The sequence below is a fragment of the Pelobates fuscus genome, chromosome 1, assembly GCF_036172605.1.
Source record: "Pelobates fuscus isolate aPelFus1 chromosome 1, aPelFus1.pri, whole genome shotgun sequence".
Classification (NCBI taxonomy): domain Eukaryota; kingdom Metazoa; phylum Chordata; class Amphibia; order Anura; family Pelobatidae; genus Pelobates; species Pelobates fuscus.
In genome coordinates, this window is record NC_086317.1 from 93,733,853 (window position 1) to 93,751,390 (window position 17,538).

General features: G+C 38.2%; 1 protein-coding gene across 1 annotated transcript in view; it reads left to right on the plus strand.

The window, feature by feature from the left end:
• Nucleotides 1–4,283: 4,283 nt before the first annotated feature.
• RNF43 (ring finger protein 43) overlaps nucleotides 4,284–17,538 on the plus strand; it is a 65,958-nt gene continuing 52,703 nt past the window's right edge. The window contains exon 1 of the mRNA XM_063450070.1: nucleotides 4,284–5,193. Within this exon, the coding sequence (XP_063306140.1) occupies nucleotides 4,963–5,193 (231 nt within the window). The 5' untranslated portion in view covers nucleotides 4,284–4,962. The remainder of the gene's footprint in view (nucleotides 5,194–17,538) is intronic.

Here is a 17,538-nt window from a genome sequence, read left to right on the forward strand (position 1 = left end):
TAAAATGCAAAAAACATATTTTTCATTATTAAATTCATCTGCTTGTTTTGCTATGCTTTAAGTTGCTGTCTACTCTTGTAAAGTCTACATCTTTTAAATGAGGTGCATCCATCTACCACATGTACATGTAATAACGATGACTTTTATCACTTTACTTTGTCTATGATGTATATTGGCACCCCACATGCGAAATGTATTCTGTATTCATCTCAGTAAAAAAGTGATTGACAAAACTTCCTTATTTGGCTGGCTTCTTTTTCGAAGTTCAAGTTAGTTTATTATTCTGCTAGCTTCTTATTCAGGCTGGCTTCTTTTTCATAAAATTGATCATTTACTAAACAACAATCAGGAAACCTCCAAACAGTTCAATCTAGCATTAGCTTAATTATATTGATCTTACAATTTTACATCCTAACATACATACACTTCAAAGGGAAATTCTGAATAAGTAACCAAGATTTGCCCCTATAAAATCCATGTTTGCTCATCCTAATTTAGCTTGCTTTCTACTAATTAGGCATCCCTTCTAAGGAAAAAAGTTAAATCTCCCCTGAGCCAAATGATATTGATCACAATATTTGGCATCTTGAATTAAAAAAGGTACAGTCTCACTTCACATCACTTATTGGTCTATCTGTAACTTTTAACCCCTTAAGGACCAAACTTCTGTAATAAAAGGGAATCATGACATGTCACACATGTCATGTGTCCTTAAGGGGTTAAAAAAAAGGTATTTTTTTTGGCATTTCTGGTCTACCATATTCCTAGTGACTGCTCTCTTTCTGTTTCTGTAGGTTCTTTTGCCTTATGTACACATTAATCTTTTCTTTTCTTTTTTAAACTGTTACTTCTTCCTTATTTCCGTAATTTCTTTCCTATTAATGTTGCTGCAACCCTTTTTTTTATTCTACATCTCTACGACAAACGCACTTCTACATTCACTAAACCTTTCCCAAATGGAGTACTGCACCTCCATACTGATTTATCTGATTGCGTATTCATTCTAAAAACAAACAAACACACCATTTAAATTTCCTCCAGAATAGTACTTAAATTCCAGAAATAACAATCATTTTAAAGTGGCTGTGTCACCCAAACATTTTTTTAGCATTTCATAAATATATAAAATGCTTATAATGCTTATAAAGACTGTGTTGAAATTTCATTGAAATTCCAATGCAGTCAAACGATATAAAAAGACAACGTCCCACATGTCACCATCAGCAGTTCTCTAAGGAGGTGTCACCATTATGAAAGCATGAGGTTATATTACGTCACCTAGTTAAAGGAACACTATACAGTCAAATGTGTATACCTGACCCTATAGTGTTAAAAATAAATTTTAGCTCCCCCTCCTCCCCCCCACTTGTCCCTCTTAAATAAAGTAAAACCTTACCTTTATTCCAGCGCAGCCTGGGTCTGCTGTAGCTGTCCCTGTCCCCGACCTGCCTCCTTAGCCGTCATCATTAGAATTGATTATCTCAGTCAATCCAATGCTTTCCCATAGGATACTGATTATCACAGCCAAGGAAGCGGGGAAGGGGGTGTCAGAGCCAACTGCCGCCATGGCCATCAGCATCTAAAGTTCAGCATCTCCATGCAGAACGTTGTGCAACACTGACCCAGGAAGCACCTCTAGTGGCCCTCTGAGTGACTGCACCTAAAGGTGCCCCAAAAGAGCAATGTAAACACTGCATTTTCTCTGAAAAAGCAATATTTACAGCAAAAAGCGTGCAGGGACTTAGTATACTTACCAGAACAAATACACTAACCTGTAATTGCTATGGTGACTAGTGTCTCTTTAATTTTTCCCAGTTATCATGACCTAACCTGTGGGTTCAGATTTCTATCCCTTTAATTGGTTTTATGGCAATATTATGAATGTGCATGATGCAACATTAGACATTACTGAAGGGAGTAAGTGAAACATTGAAGCAGTGCGCCCTGGTGCCTATTCTAAAGGCTCAATGCTTCTTTAGAGATATCACTTTATAGAACTTTACACCTAGGTTTGTGTAGCAAATATTGATATATAAAAAAGATACTATTACACTAAAGTAGGTATAATGCAAACAAGTTGTTTCAAGCAGGGTTGATTCTAAAAATCTCAATATCTGTAAAATTTAATTTATCACTGACTCAATAACTTTAAAGTGTCACTAAACATCATGATCACTTCAGTGATTTGAAGTGGTCATGGTGCCTGTAGTCTGTATTTACAGTGTTTTTCTATGAACATATGGAGATTAACCCCTCTACAGCTGGTCAAGTAACCTCTGGCAGCGTCATGGAGATGTCATTAGCCAGCCTGGAACAACAGTGTTGTGGTACTTTTTCTTATGTGATCTGAGAACCAAATGACGGAAAATATAAAATATTTACATTAAATATACACTGATTAGCACATTTTCACGCCATTTGATTTGATTAGTTTTCCAAACTGGTTTTTCATTACCGAAAATATCAAGAGTCTAATCCATATGGCCAAAATTGGTATGTCCTCAAAAAAGTTTAGTTTTTGAAAAAATTGTTCAGCCAAAAGGAATTTTGTCAACGTGCACAAGTAAACAATACCTTTCATACTTCTTCTAATAAGGATAGGCAGCATACTTACTGAGGAAAACAGTTTTTTGTTTATTTTGGTTAATTTACATAAAGTGCCAGACTCTACACTCACCTTCCAATTCTGCTACTTACGCACCCTGTCGCTTGATTGCTATACCCCACGCTGCCCCTCCTATTGTGTTTTTATATCCCACTTCCTCTACATTGTAGCAGGGTCCTCATCAACTTATTGTTCCTGTAACATTTTGTAATTGTCTCATTTATTGTTAAATGTCCCCCTTTTATAATATTGTAAACGTGTAACATGGTGTTAGATTGCTGAAAAATACTTCAGCTGTAAAATTAGTTCTGAGGTCCATTATTAATTTGTAATGTAGTAATAATAATAATAAAATATACTCTCCAAGACACCTTCTTCAAACTGCTTCACGTATCAAAGTTAAGAATTTATTGTCGCTTAGGCCTGGTGAATACGATGAACTTGTCCCGATGAATTTGGATCCATTGAAACCGCATGCAAACCCATTTTTGGGATTACAAAGCCCTGATTTAGGCTGACTATTAACTATTTTTTATTGACGTTCATGTATAATCACTAATCTTAGTAACCTGTCCTGGATAAATGTACTCTTTATTAAATGCCAAATAATTAAATATAAATGATACTAAGCATTTTTCTTAATTTGACTGCACCCATTTGCAGATGTATTAATTTATGTTTGGGCAGTGTAAATAAATACAATTGTATGTATATTTAGCCTTCAAGGGAGGGATGGTGCAAAAGTTTTCGGTGTTCTTTAATGAAAGTGTGTAAACATCTATGTATTTGCATTTCAATGCTTCCTTGCTCTTGCAACAGTAAACTTTGGAGAACAAGTTAATAATGTTGTTATCAATTACCTTAGAAACCCTTTTTTTCTTTTTACACTGGGCGGCCTATTGCTTTATGGCTATATTGGTAACCTCTGCTGCCAGATGGCTGGCCTAGAAAGAATACTAGTCCCCTCTGGCAACAAAGGTGTTAAGATTCCTTGCCTTTGAAGTCAATGCGACTCAGTGACCTCGGGTAACTCCACAAAAAAAACAAAAAAAACAGGGGGGAGGGTTGGTGATTCATGGAGATGTGTACCGTGGCAACATGGGAACTTTTTTTTTTATTATGAAAAAAATAATAATCTTTTTTAACATACTGTAAAGTAAAACAGCACTTTTTTTGCCTTCCTTTGGATCAACAGCAAAAACAAATGTGAGAAAGGCTGAACTTGATGGACACATCTCTTTTCAGCTATGTTACTATATATATAGTGTTCAAGTAGAGATTGTAGCTTGTAGCTTGTCATTAAAAAATTCTGTTAGTCCAATAAAAAAGGTATTACAAGATACAAATTTTATCTGGGTTTTTTTTACATACATATATACATACATATATATAACTATTTTTATAGGGTGTGGCTGAATGGAGAAGAAAGAGGCGAAAAGGCAGAGGGGAGCCCCCCAGTTCTCTGGGCACAGAGTGAATACTGCAGGAAGAGATACATGCTTGCATTATGTGCTATCTCAGTGCATGCCACATGCAGAGATCAAACAGGAGCAGCAGAGCTGGGAGCTGCCATCTGTCGGCCAGGCTGCAGGGGGAGTCTGGGAGCCAGCAGAGCCGCATTCTCGGCTGGGGAGGGGGGAGGGGATTGCCTGCAGCTGCTCCACCCTCACTTTTTGTCAGCAGGTAGAGGCACAGCAGTCCCAGGGGAAAGACGGCTCAGTGTCCCGGGAAGAGGCAATACTCAGAATTAGGGCTCACCCCTCGGGAAGTTTTACAGGAATCTCAGGGGAGCCGCCAGTAGGGATTCCTCCTCTGTATTGGCAGCTGCAGGGGGGACAGTGTGGGCAGCTGGATCCTGCTCTCCCTCCGCTAACCCCAGCCTTGGATTTACATTGCTCTGTGCTGGATGGAAGAGATGCCACAGGGGCCTGCAGTATGAGGAGCCTGCTCACAGCCGGATCCCTGTACCTGTGCACCCAGAGGAGCCCCCGTCATTAACCCTCAGCCAGCAACTCTCAGCCAGCCATTAACCCTCAATCAGCCTCCCCAAGTTGTGCCTTTTTCCTGTGCTGAGAGGAGGTGTCCCCCGTGTTAATGGAGGTCTGCAGTGGGAGGCAGGGAGCAGCCTGTCACCAGATGAATGGGAAGAAGCGGTGCTGAGTGGATCCTTACTCCCATCACCGGCAGCATCTGAAGAGCCCGGCCGGGGTAGGGGGAGGACAATCCCCTGAGAGAGCAGAGGCCCTGCTGTCATGGGAGGGGGTCCATGCGGTCCCCTTCCCTGGGGGTAGGGCACGGGGACCCGTTCAGTGACTGGCTGGCAGGCTGCGCTATGGGTGCCTGCTGCTGGCTGCAGTATGAGTAGAGCCCGGCTGCAGCTGGCATCCCTCTGGCTGCTGCTCATGGTGACTCTGCGGGCCAGGCTGGCGGACTCTGCTATGGACGACTCGGACAGAGAGCTGGAACAGAAGGCGCTGATTAAAGTGAACCCCCTGAGGGCGGAGAAAGGGGGCCAGGAGAACCTAACCCTGGAAGGGATATTCGCCAGGGTGGCTGATGTTAGCCCTGCGGAAGGCAGGCTGCTCCAGGTGAGTGCACACCTCATGGCCTAGGCCTGGCACACCTGCATGGCACCTGTGGCTCGCAGGCCTCTGTCATGCTGACTGCTCTGTGTGAATTGGGCAGAGTTCTAGAGCTTAGAATGCTGGTAAACATTGTTACATTGAAACTGATTTATAGTAAAGGACTTTCAGCCAGGTGAAAGTTAAATTAGCTGCATGATGTACTTTTATATTTTAGTTTTGGGGGGATGTGGGGTTTATCAAGGCAAAACCAGGATTTATTCTGATGGCCAGGGTGCTAAATATGGTGCAATCACCATGGAAACCAATAGAATATATCAACGTTCTAAACGAGACTTTGCCCCACAATAGCACTGATTTTTTCACGGTAAATCTTTATTTTGTGAGTGCTCCTGGATAAAGTGGCTGGAACGCTATCAGAAGTTGCTTTTAACTTGCAACAGTGTCTCCCACTGCTGTTAGGAGATGTATTGTACATTATACAATGCCCCATCAAACTTCTAAGGGAAGTTTTTTTATTTTATCAAACACTTAATGAAGGAACGGCCAAAATTTCACATTTGAGTACACAGAAAACATCCAAATACATAGTTTTCCCCCTGTAGTTATTGTGAGCTTTGTATAGAATATGTGATGAACACCTAGGTGTAAGTCCAAAGGATATGAAGAAGACAAGATGGGGAAATAGCTTCATGTCTTGATGTAATTAGAGGAATCATTATAATTTCCAATATTTATATTTATTGCACCTTTCATTTACTTCACATAAACATTTTATTCTTTGTGATTCCCAAGAAATACTAGCAGTTTAGAAACATATCTACATTTTCTAAATGGATATAGCAAATTACAGGAAGAAATAATAGAATTAATGATCAATCCTTACACTTCTTAGGATCTAATTGAGCATGTATTGATTGCTATATATGATTCTACAATAATAATAATAATAAATGTAAGTTTCATAGAGGAATTTCAGATTTTCTTGATCAAAGTCATATAGCCAAATCCCAAGTTCTTGAAATCTCAATATGTATCCCTTAAGTGTCAGAACAAGCTTATGGTAATATTTAATTAAATAAAATAATCAAACTATAAATTACAGATTGGGGCAGAATGTTGGGAAAGTCCAGCATATCATCTAAAACAAACTAAACTTGCATATATGCCAGCAATGGCACACTACTGTCAGGGCTGCTCTTGATCATTTCTTTGCCACGTTTATTCTCCACTGGTTCTCTGGATTTTAAAACACTTTTAGTTCCAGCTAATATAGTTCATAAGAACTTTTTTTGACAAGTATGGATTGCATACAAATTTGTAGACGCTCCCCAGATGAAGTGTTTGTGTTCATTTAAATGTAATATGACTAATGTTAGGGTTATACCCTACTATAAATTTGCTCAACGGCCTCAATCCAAATTATTTTACAGGATTATTCATGGCCTTGTGAATTGTTGAGAATTAGACATTTTAGGCCACGATAGGTGGTCACCTATGTTTTCAGTTTGGCAATTTGGCCTAAAATTTGAAATGCACTTTGAATTCCTAACATTTCTCATTTTAATTAATGTATCTATTGGCTCCTACCACGATCACATTAATGTGGTAATTCTTTAGTATTCTTTTATTTTTTTTTTTATTACCATTGGGGCACTGATGAGGATAATCACTATACTGTAAATTGGTATATAAAAAAAAATAAATTGTAGGTCAAAGTACCTAAATTCGCTGTTAAACTGGTCAAGTGTCCACAGTTCCCAGTTTAGCGATTAAACCCTTGAATGAGGAAAAAAAAAAAGTGAGACTTTTTCTCAGGTGAAGCAGGATCTAAAATCCTTTGATGCCACATCGGTCTATAGTGCATTGTTCTGCAATTTATTGCAAGCCTCTTGCGGAGGTGTTTACAGGAAGTCATACTAAATTAGGGTCAAATCTTTATATAATGATTTTCCCAGACAGGTTAAAGCTAGTGACTGAAGCAGGATAAACCTGCTAACTTCAATACAAGATGATTATCATTGTTACTCCGTGACTTCTGAATAAAATGGAATGCACATCTGCTCTGCTTGTATCTAACATGCACTGATGGTCAATTTTGAAAAAGAGTTCTATTTAAAACGGTGGCGCTTCCCAGAATCTCAAGATCATTTTGAAACACGTGGTATGTGTCTAATGCATTTGACAAATTCCAGTAATATTTCACACACACGCTGAATTGGGTTTGTCTAGTGAAATCATTTTCAAAATTATTATTAACATTATTTACCCCTTTGCGTGAAGCATATTATGGCTAGCAACATTTACACTTTGCAGCCTTATTAACTTAAAGCAGTGCTGTTTAACTCATGATACCCACATTTGTATTGTATTCAATAATTCAAACTATACTGTATTATGGGTAAATACTTTGGTGACTCCCTAGGAACATGGCAGTTCCTCATGGATCCTATTTTCTGCTGGGTGCAAATGACCGGTAGGCGACATGACCCACATCTATTTGGCCAATTTTAAAGTGACAAAACGCTATATAGCATTTAGCAAATGTACCCTTTTATGTAGACATTGTATTGGTAATACAGTGAAGGTGTAGTTTGTCATTTCTGAATATAAAGCCAATCCTGTATAACTGGCATATAGTGCACCATTTTGATGCTCAATTTAGATCATGTCTGAGGAAGTCTTTTAGCATCAATTTATTTTTATGTAGTCTGCATATGGAATTTTGCTTAGTTGTGAAGGCAATTGAACACACTGGCAGCCTCAAATATGAAGACTTTAATATAACATTGAAGAAGTAAACAGATACTTTACTGTCCCTTTAAGAGCCTTATACCTCTGTCTGGGAAGAAATGTGCTTTCCAAGCAAACTGTTCATTTTGTATAGTTCCTTTAAACTGTATGGTGGTTTCCCAGATCCTTTCTCTATTTTACTTGTATAAACCTAATTTTTACTGTATATTCAGGTTGTGGCATGTTTTTTACATTCATGAGAGGGAGAGTTAGAAATAACCGATGTATGACCAACACCAGAATTGTTGATTTGGCATTAGAATACTGTATTAAGACTTTTTTTTTTTTTTTAAAGCACTAAGGCCTACATTTACATCGTATGCTAAGCCTTTGTGAACTTTAAATCCATTCAAATAACGTAGTGAAGCTGCTAACAATAACCACTGAGTAAATCTGAACTCTATGGTACAATGACTGAAAACTTTTAGTATTCATAAAAAAAACTAATGTTTTTAGTAATTTAACACAAACATTTTCTTTTGTCGTTGATTAGGAATAGGTGTTTTAGTGTTCTATATTTAATGTTAAACATTGTTTTTATGACGAATCTTGGCCTCTTTATTGCTTGTGTAGGCTTATTGTTGGCACTGAGTATATTTTTAACTTTACCGGCAGGTAAAATGCTGCATCATTTTGTAAACGCTGTGGTTTTCCTCTACACCAGACTGTAATAAAGCACTCTTGACCATGTTTAAAGAATAAAAATTGAGCTTATTCTGTTTACTTGGTGATTTGATAAGGAAATTGCAAAATGGAGTTGATTTACTTTTTTTTTATTTTGTTTTGTATTTGCTTGTGTTTTGCACACATGCACTCCTTGTACAGTGCACAAATTTAAGACTGTCTGCTTCAATTTCCAAAACTGGAATTTTGCATTATTATTATTATTATTATTATTATTTTTTTTTTTTCTCTCTCTGTTTCACTTTGGGTAATTTAGCAGCCCACTAAGTCAAAGTACCATCAAAGTATTTATCCCATGGTATTCCACACTGGCTATTTTAATAATTTTCCTGCATGTTTCTTTTTGCACACACATTATACCCTAGCTGAGATTACTACGTACAGAGTTCATAGAAAAAGACCTAACATACTTGGTTGTTTAACTTTCTTTGGAGTTAAATGGGCAGATATGTGGTCCAAACATTGATTTACAAACTACCGGATAACAGTCTCACTTGGGGTAGTGTATCATCCCACCAATCTAATTTTCCACTATAAAAGATGTGCCCAAAATGAAAATGGACATCTACGGGTATTTTAGGAAAGATCTTTCATAATTACATTTTGCATCAATCTTATTATTAGAAGATCTCTCATAATTACGTTTTGCATCAATCTTACCATTAGAAGACTGCGTCACCCAGTTGGCGCTGGGTGTGTAACAATAATAATATAATATGTCCTCTTGCCACATTATCTACTAAGATTACACTATAAAAACTAATAGAAACCATGCATATGATGCATTAGAAATTGAAGTTCTTTTTTTTTTTTTTTTAATATTCTTTATTTTTCACTCAATAGAACATAGCAAGTGTACATTCCCTTCGGGCGAGCCAAGGGTTCAGACATAAATAAAATTTCTCAAAAAAACCCAAAAACATAAAGCATGTCGACAGAATACAATACATGCCCATACATTATAATACCTTCAGTATTTGCCGTCCATTGAGGGATTTTATCATAAAGGACAGACATTTAGGCGATACCAGTAGCCCAGTCTATTTGAAAACTAAACTTGCGCGTGAGCTACCTTGTTCCGCCAACCGTATAATCATGCCTGGAGAAAAAAAAAAAAAAACACTTTCCGAGGCGGAGCCCGGGGAAGGGCTATAAAAAAGAAAAATAAGAACACAAAATAAAATGAGACCGAAAATGCGAGAAAATCTAGAGATAAGGATGAGATAAGAAAAAAGGGAGAGCAGAGAGGATACGGAGAGGAAAAAGAAGAAAAGGAAGGTGGAGGGGGGCGGGGGGGGGGGGGGGGTGAGGGTGCGGAAACCCCGCCACATCAGTGTGGGAGTCATGTCCTCCTCTAGGAGGGATCCCCTCTAAATCTGGACATATACCCCAATAAAAGGCCCTGTCATTCTCCGTTTGTGCCCACTAAACTGTTGTCCCATGGTTCCCAAATTTTTTGAAACGTCGCAATTGTCCCTCTCACTCTTGCTGTCAAGTCTTCCATGAGTCTACATTCTCATATCCTAGATATTACCCCAGAGAATTCTGGGCCCTCTTGTGAGAGCCATGCAGTCGCTATAGCACGGCGTGTGCTTAGAGTTATCTTATGCACTAATTTCTGTTCTCTCCTAGTCCATCCGTCTAGAGATCTATTTAACAGGTATATCGATGGGTCCATGTCCAAAGGCCTGTTGAACGTCTGTCTCAAAATACCCTCCACAGAGAAATTGAAGTTCTAATAGCCAATGTGCCGGGGCATCAGTTTGGATAGAATTTTCCCTTATACATTTATGGCATATCATCTGTTGTGAACAAGTGATTAAACAATTATTGTCCATTTTTATTGAAGGGAAATTAAGAGACATTTACCGTTTTGCTTTTAATTAACAGCACCTCTAATAAGGCTATCATTTTCCCTTAATAGCAGGCTCTGAAATTTCAAAGAAAATATGGAAACTTGGGACTTAAAGTGGACCAGTCACACACAGACAATGAAACAGAGACTGTGTAAATTTGTGACACATCCAATTAGAGCATTGTTCTGTTCTAAGACATTGTTTTGAAACTAGAATACTGCAGGTTGAAAACTGCCCTTTGTAGTTTATGGCTTTAAGCCCTTAAGGACACATGACATGTGTGGCATGTCATGATTCCCTTTTATTCCAGAAGTTTGGTCCTTAAGGGGGTTAATGCTGTCTGAAAAATCCATAGATTGTTTGTTTGTTTTCTGATAAACAGCTTGAAATGGGAAGCATTTTAAATACAAGATACAAAGAAGTGAAATGTCACATTACTGTAACTAAAATATTGATATTCCTTACAATATTTATCAGTGATTTCTTGCTGGTTATAAGAATAATAAAATATACATATTGTATTGTAACAGTACTTGCCATTTTTGCTAATCAGGAGTGGACTGCCTACTAGCCAAGATGGCTAGTGGGCTGTTTGGGAATATATTGTATGGCATAACTCACAATACTGTTGAGGTCTAACGGTGTGTTACAACAAGCCTGTATCTAACAGTGTATTATGCTGATACATTTTGCAGATGTAGTTTATCAGATTAAAACTTCTCAATACTTCTGTGCTCTGCTAAATTGTAAACTAAAGGTCCATCTACATTTGACCGAAAAGCTTGTGGAAAAATGTATCACAGAGTTTTATTAATTTACTCCTCTTTTCTTCCTCGTCACGATTCGCTCGCTGTGGCTGGCCCTGCCTCTTTTGCCGAGATATTTTTGATAGATCCAAAGGAAAGCGGTGTGAGACTAGTGCACAAGGGCAGCAAAACACCACGCTGGGCCAACCATCTGATTGAAATAGCAGAGTTCTATTTGGCTATTTTGTCAGAAGCCCCTCTAGTGGCCACAAGTGGCATTTTAAACTCTGGAAACATTGATGATCCTACAGAACGGCAGTATTTTTACACTGGAGGGTTATAACAAGAGGGACATGGCACTCTGACCACTTCGTTGAGATGTAGACTGGGTGCCTCTAGTGTCCCTTTACGTTTTGGCTGCAAATGTACAGAATTAAAACTAGCTGATAACTCTACGACTATGGCTTCCCTACCTGCATATCCAGAATGCTGTACCTCTCAAAGCGAAGCATATGGACAAATATGTATAATAATGGTGAAATGCTGCTACTTATATTTGTACATTTTTCACAAATGCAAGTGGTGTAGAGGTGACGAAGTAAAACTTAACATCCAAACTGTTTTATGGATTTTTTTTTTTTTTTTATCCAGCTAAGGGTTACTAGGCTTTACCCATAGGAAAGCATTGAATCAGTACTTTCCTATGGGGATTTAAAAGCTGTTGGACATCCTCATGCACAGCGTGAGGACATCCAACGTTGTCCATGAAACTGCAGGAAGCGCAGTAACTGGTAGACAGCCACTAGAGGCAGACTTAACCCGGCTATGTAAACATTGCAGTTCCTTTTAAACTGCAATGTTTTCAGATGCAGGATTAAAATGACAGAACTGTGCACCTAGACCACTTCAATGAGATGAAGTGGTCTGGGTGCCTGTGGTGTCCCTTCAACTGCTTTTTCTAAGATTCAGGCCAGCTGTGTTTTGCAAACTAACTAGGGCTGTGCAGTAAGAGCCCTACAGAGCCACAAGTCCTCACACTGTTTTATGTGTATAAACTTTGCATTGTGAATTTCTAAAGTAATGATTTTCTGTAAAGTAGACTTTAGGCGAGACTATACAATGCTAATGTTTTGAAAACACATCTGTTCAAAATAGTTTGGATAATTTTCATAATCTATTTCTCTGTAATATTAACATAAAGGATGAAGTGTTTCTATATATAGAAAATAGTGAGCATGGCAGAGGGAATCCTTGGGTTTCAAGGGTATTGCCGCAGTCTGTATAACTTTGCCTCAGCATAGCATCATAAATATGTTCCAGTATGTTTATTTTATTTTGTCTGCTGAACAGGTAGAGTGAAGCCTCCCAAAGATGATTTTTTTTTAAAAAATCATTACACCCAATTCTGGTATATCCTTTTGTAAATGGTTTTGGTGGATGGTAGTGAGTCTTAACTTGGGACTCTATATAGGACTTTATGACGTTTTCAATGTGCATTGGGTGAACTCATTGAACCTCTTGTATTTACATTCGGGAGGGAAGTTTCGAGAATGTGCGGAAAGATAAGTCTGATGTTTATGGTGTTAATCTGCTGTAGAAGTTTCTAAACTATCAAACATCTTTTTTATGTATACCTCATAAGCCGAACGTAACATGGTCAATGGTTTTGTGAAATGAACATGTGCATTGTCGCAAATGAAAAGGGTTTTGCTGCAACTTGCATGGTGACGTACACCTACACATGCATTTCTTCAATCACTTCAATGTATTGCAATTGTTTAATATTTGAGAATCAAAATTTCTGAGGTTTCTTTGTGATTATACTGAAGATGAAGTGGGTAGGTTGTAAGTCACTCTGGAATACCTTGGACAGGAATTTCTTAAATTATCGCACTACTTTCCTTCACCTTCAATTCGATAATCAGACACTGGAGAGGGTTTTTATTGTATCACAAACCCTTTTAAATAACTAGAAAGGCTGGCAGGGAGCATGACACAGGTGTGCTAAGTAAAATGTTGTCCATCTCTGATGTGAGAGTTAAAGGTGGTGTAGATTGTAATGTTATATATCCGTACTTGAACCCTTATCATGGACCCATAGTAGATCCCTTTCTTATTTACATTCTTTTAATCATAGTTGGAAAGGCACATTCCATTTATCATTTACCATGTAATTGCTCACAATAAACTTTATTATTTTCTCCCTGGAAGAGTGTGATGAAATTGCTTTTCTGTTAAGAATCTTGCCTCCAAAAAGACCACTTTCCCCACAGTGTCTCCTTGTTAATCTCTGTGGAGGTATGTACAGTTTTATGAGCATCATCAATAATTAACAAGGTTGTAAAAATAAGGTCAAATTTTTTTTGATTGTGGATAAACTTTTAAAAGCACCCACACATGGTAGGTGTAGTGTGTAGGTTAGGTTACAATTGGATATGTTCAATATTTCATTTTTATTACTATTTATTTTTGAAGTTTTGCTCCATACGTCCCACAGCTCTTACCCTCCCATATGCATGGCTTCACTTTTTGCTTCTCTAAAATAGTTGCATGTGATGTCCTGTGAGCTTCAGTAGTGGAAAGATGTCACTTCCCAAAAACCTCTGCCCATAATCCTGGTTGTGCAGTGGTTCGTGAGATTTTCCGAACATTGCAACAGAAGGCTAGGATTGGCAGAGCAAAATTCCGGTCTGGGAAACTCGTGCTGTAGGAGCTGCAATCCATAGGGATATGCAGAAAATGCAAGAACTTCAAATGTGTCAGTATCTCTTTTTTTTTTTTTTTTTCTCCTTATTTAATTTTGTTACCTTTTTGCATGTGGTTTGATGATATTCGATTAAAAAAGACTGCTTTAACCACCATCAGCCATTTATCAACTTCAACATGGAGCATAATGCATTACAAAGGTCAGCATCAGGCCATTTCAAATGAACATTCCAAGCACCAAATCTACTACAGCTCAATTATGCTTCAAGTCCATGAGCTTGCTCCAACACTGCAGGGCTTTGCACGGGAGAGCTAATGGAAGTTCCTGCTTAGGAACTCTCCACCTCTCCAAAGCATTGGTAGTGGAGGCGTGTAGCTGGCTGACGGACCCCAGGTAAGAAGTCAAAGTGGTCAAAAATGGTTTGACAGCTTACAGTGGGGGTGCCAGGGCATTCCAGGTACCATAACCATTACAGTGAACTGGATTGGTTATGGTGTTAGTGTTCTTATAAATCTATAGCTGTGCTGGTTGATTTATGTGGCAAAGAACACTTAATCTGCAGATTAAAAAAATAAAATGCAATTACATTATTTGTAGCCCTAAATCATGGAACATGAATAACCGGGTTATTTTAATTTTTCATTTCATTTCTGAGAATTATTTGGGTTTAGTCAGTTTCCAAAGAATTTTGTCCTGCAGATCAATAGAATATGGCCATTTCTATCACTGGCTTTCTGTTAAAAGACCCCACATGATCACATTAGCGTGAAATTCTAGATTAATGGTGGGTACGTGTCTAGAAGATTGCTTTGCAAAATGAATATATTTATTGCTTACTCATAGGAGCCAAAACTACTTGGGTGGTAAAAATAAATACATTTACAAGTGAATAGAAATGTGTGTAATTAGAATTTTTCATGGTAAGGCTGCAGAAATTAGAATGTCTCCACTTTTATATACAAAGTACTTGTGCATTAATTAAATCGTCTTTTTATTTACTATAAAGAGAAACTGGAAAGGGCTTTAGAGCTCGCTGAATATGGACATCGTTACTAAAATGTCTAACAGAGCAGATTTTAAAATTTGAATTTTATTATGTACCGAATATACTTGAATATAAGCCGAGGCCCCTAATTTTACCCCAAAAAACTGGGAAAACTTATTGACTCGAGTATAAGACTAGGGTGGGAAATGAAGCAGCTACTGGTAAATTTCTAAATAAAATTAGATCCTAAAAAATTATATTGATTGAATATTTATTTACAGTGTGTGTATGTATGAATGCAGTGTGTGTATGTGTTGCAGAGCCTTGGTGGGGGTGGGCATTTTTATTATTTTTGTATTATTATTTTAATAATTTTTTTGTTTTATTATTATTTATATTTTTTTCGTCCCCCCCCCTCCCTGCTTGATACATGGCAGGGAGTGGGGTTCTCACTCCATGGTGGTCAAGTGGCATTGGCAGTTCAGTGGAGGGAGGCTGGCAGGAAGCTCTTACCTCTCCTGTCAGCTCCCTCCTCCTCCGCGCCGGTCCGGTCAGCTCACAGTGTAAGTCTCGCGGCCGCGCTATGACCCCGCGGCTCTCGCGACACTTACACTGGGACTTGCGGAGGAGGAGGGAGCTGACAGGAGCTGCAGGAGAGGTAAGTAAATGCTTCCTGCCAGCCCCCATCCTCCACAGCCCCTTGTCTGTATTATGGCAATGTAAATGTAAATTGCCATAATACAGACATTGGCTCGAGTATAAGTCGAGTTGGGGTTTTTCAGCACAAAAACTGTGCTGAAAAACTCGACTTATACTCGAGTATATACGGTACTTGTTTTTTGCACTGCACTGCAATAATTCTCCATATAACATCATGTTCCCAGCTTGAGATCCAGTACCGCACTGTGTTGTGATGCAAGCGGTTGGCGTATGACAGGGTTATACGACCGTAGTAAATGAGTAGTTGGGAGATTGCAGTGATGTCATCATAATGTGAAGTGCTGCTTTAATATGTACACTATTCCCTCACTACTTGTCCTATGGTATGTTTCCTGTCTCACATAAGTTACTGTCATAAAGACTGGAAACCTGGGGATAAAATGGGAAAGCAGAATAAAGTATTGGGTACACTTTTCCAATATTGGGTAAAACCTACCTTTACCTCTAGAATAGACTAAATTGGTTTGGCATGGATTCAGCAAACTGTTGAAAATAATCCTTAGAGATTCTGGTGAAATTATAGCATTCGGTAGCTGCTGTAGATTAAGGCTCAGAATTTCTTGTTCCAACTCATCCAAAGACCATTATGGGATACCTGGTCCATGACCTTGTCTGCGGTGTGTGTGTGTATATACTATGCTGAATGTGTGCAATGAAGATATTTTAAAACCTCATTATACACAACGTTAAACTCTTGCCATAAGGCAATGTTTTGTTTTACGCAACTTTCTGACCCTACCACCCTAATCTGAAGTTGCAGAGTATCCTTCATCTTGATGTCTAAATATTTGCAATAACTGTTAGGTGTACAGATTCAGCATCAATGGTATTTTACTCGCTGTATTTCTTATATCCCCATTCTTGGTTCACTCACTCTATGCTTTTCTCGTTGTCGTCCTTTCATAGCTAATTTGTAGAATTTGTTTCAGTTTTTCTAATTTGGGCAACAATTAGAATTTCTCAGGAATCACACTTCAGGGAATAACCCTTTGTGTGCAATTGAGTGTCACGGTGTATCTCCCTGTCTCCGTCTCTCTCTCCCTATACCTTTTCTATCATTTGTTTTCATTCTTTACTCTTCTGTTTGGTGCTACCAAAAAAAAAAAACATTTAGTGGCTCGTTGCAGTGTGTCTTTCTCATACACACTCCCTGCTGCCTGTCTTTCTATACTGCTAGACTGAAATCCTCAGCTTTAACTTTGGAACACGGTGTGGCAGCCATTTCCCACTTGCAGCACTGGTCAGACCGTGCAGCTGTTATCTCTAGTGGCTCTAATAAATCACTTAGCATTTTTTTTGTGAGATACAATTGTTTGTAAAGTATTGTACACTCTGGGAGCTGCTGGTTGTTTATATCTCCTTTCCCTTTGAAGCTGCGCCTTTTTAATAATGGCTGCCTTATCTAGTAGTAAACAAATATTACTCCAGGTGAAAAGGTAATTATTATTTTTTTGCAGCCATTCTTTGGTGCTGTCACAGATTTACACATCAGAAAGGGCGAATGTGTGAGTAGCTATACACGATACATATGTATCTTTTTATTTTCTTTTAATATATATCTCATTTAATATGTGCAAATTCAGTACAGGGTCAGGAGTTGGATTAAAAGCAATTCTTGTCTCAAATCCATCAAGATAAAAGTGCAATCAGACTTGCAATAATATATCCAATATTTGAAACATCCCAGGAAAGTCCTGTTAGTACCTTCGATGTCATTTGTGCTTAAAAAGTTTTAATTATGCTGCCCTTAAAGAACAATATAGTCATGGGGACCACTTCAGTTTAATTATTTATTTATTTATTTATTTATTTATAAAATATTTTACCAGGAAAGATACATTGAGATTTCTCTCGTTTTCA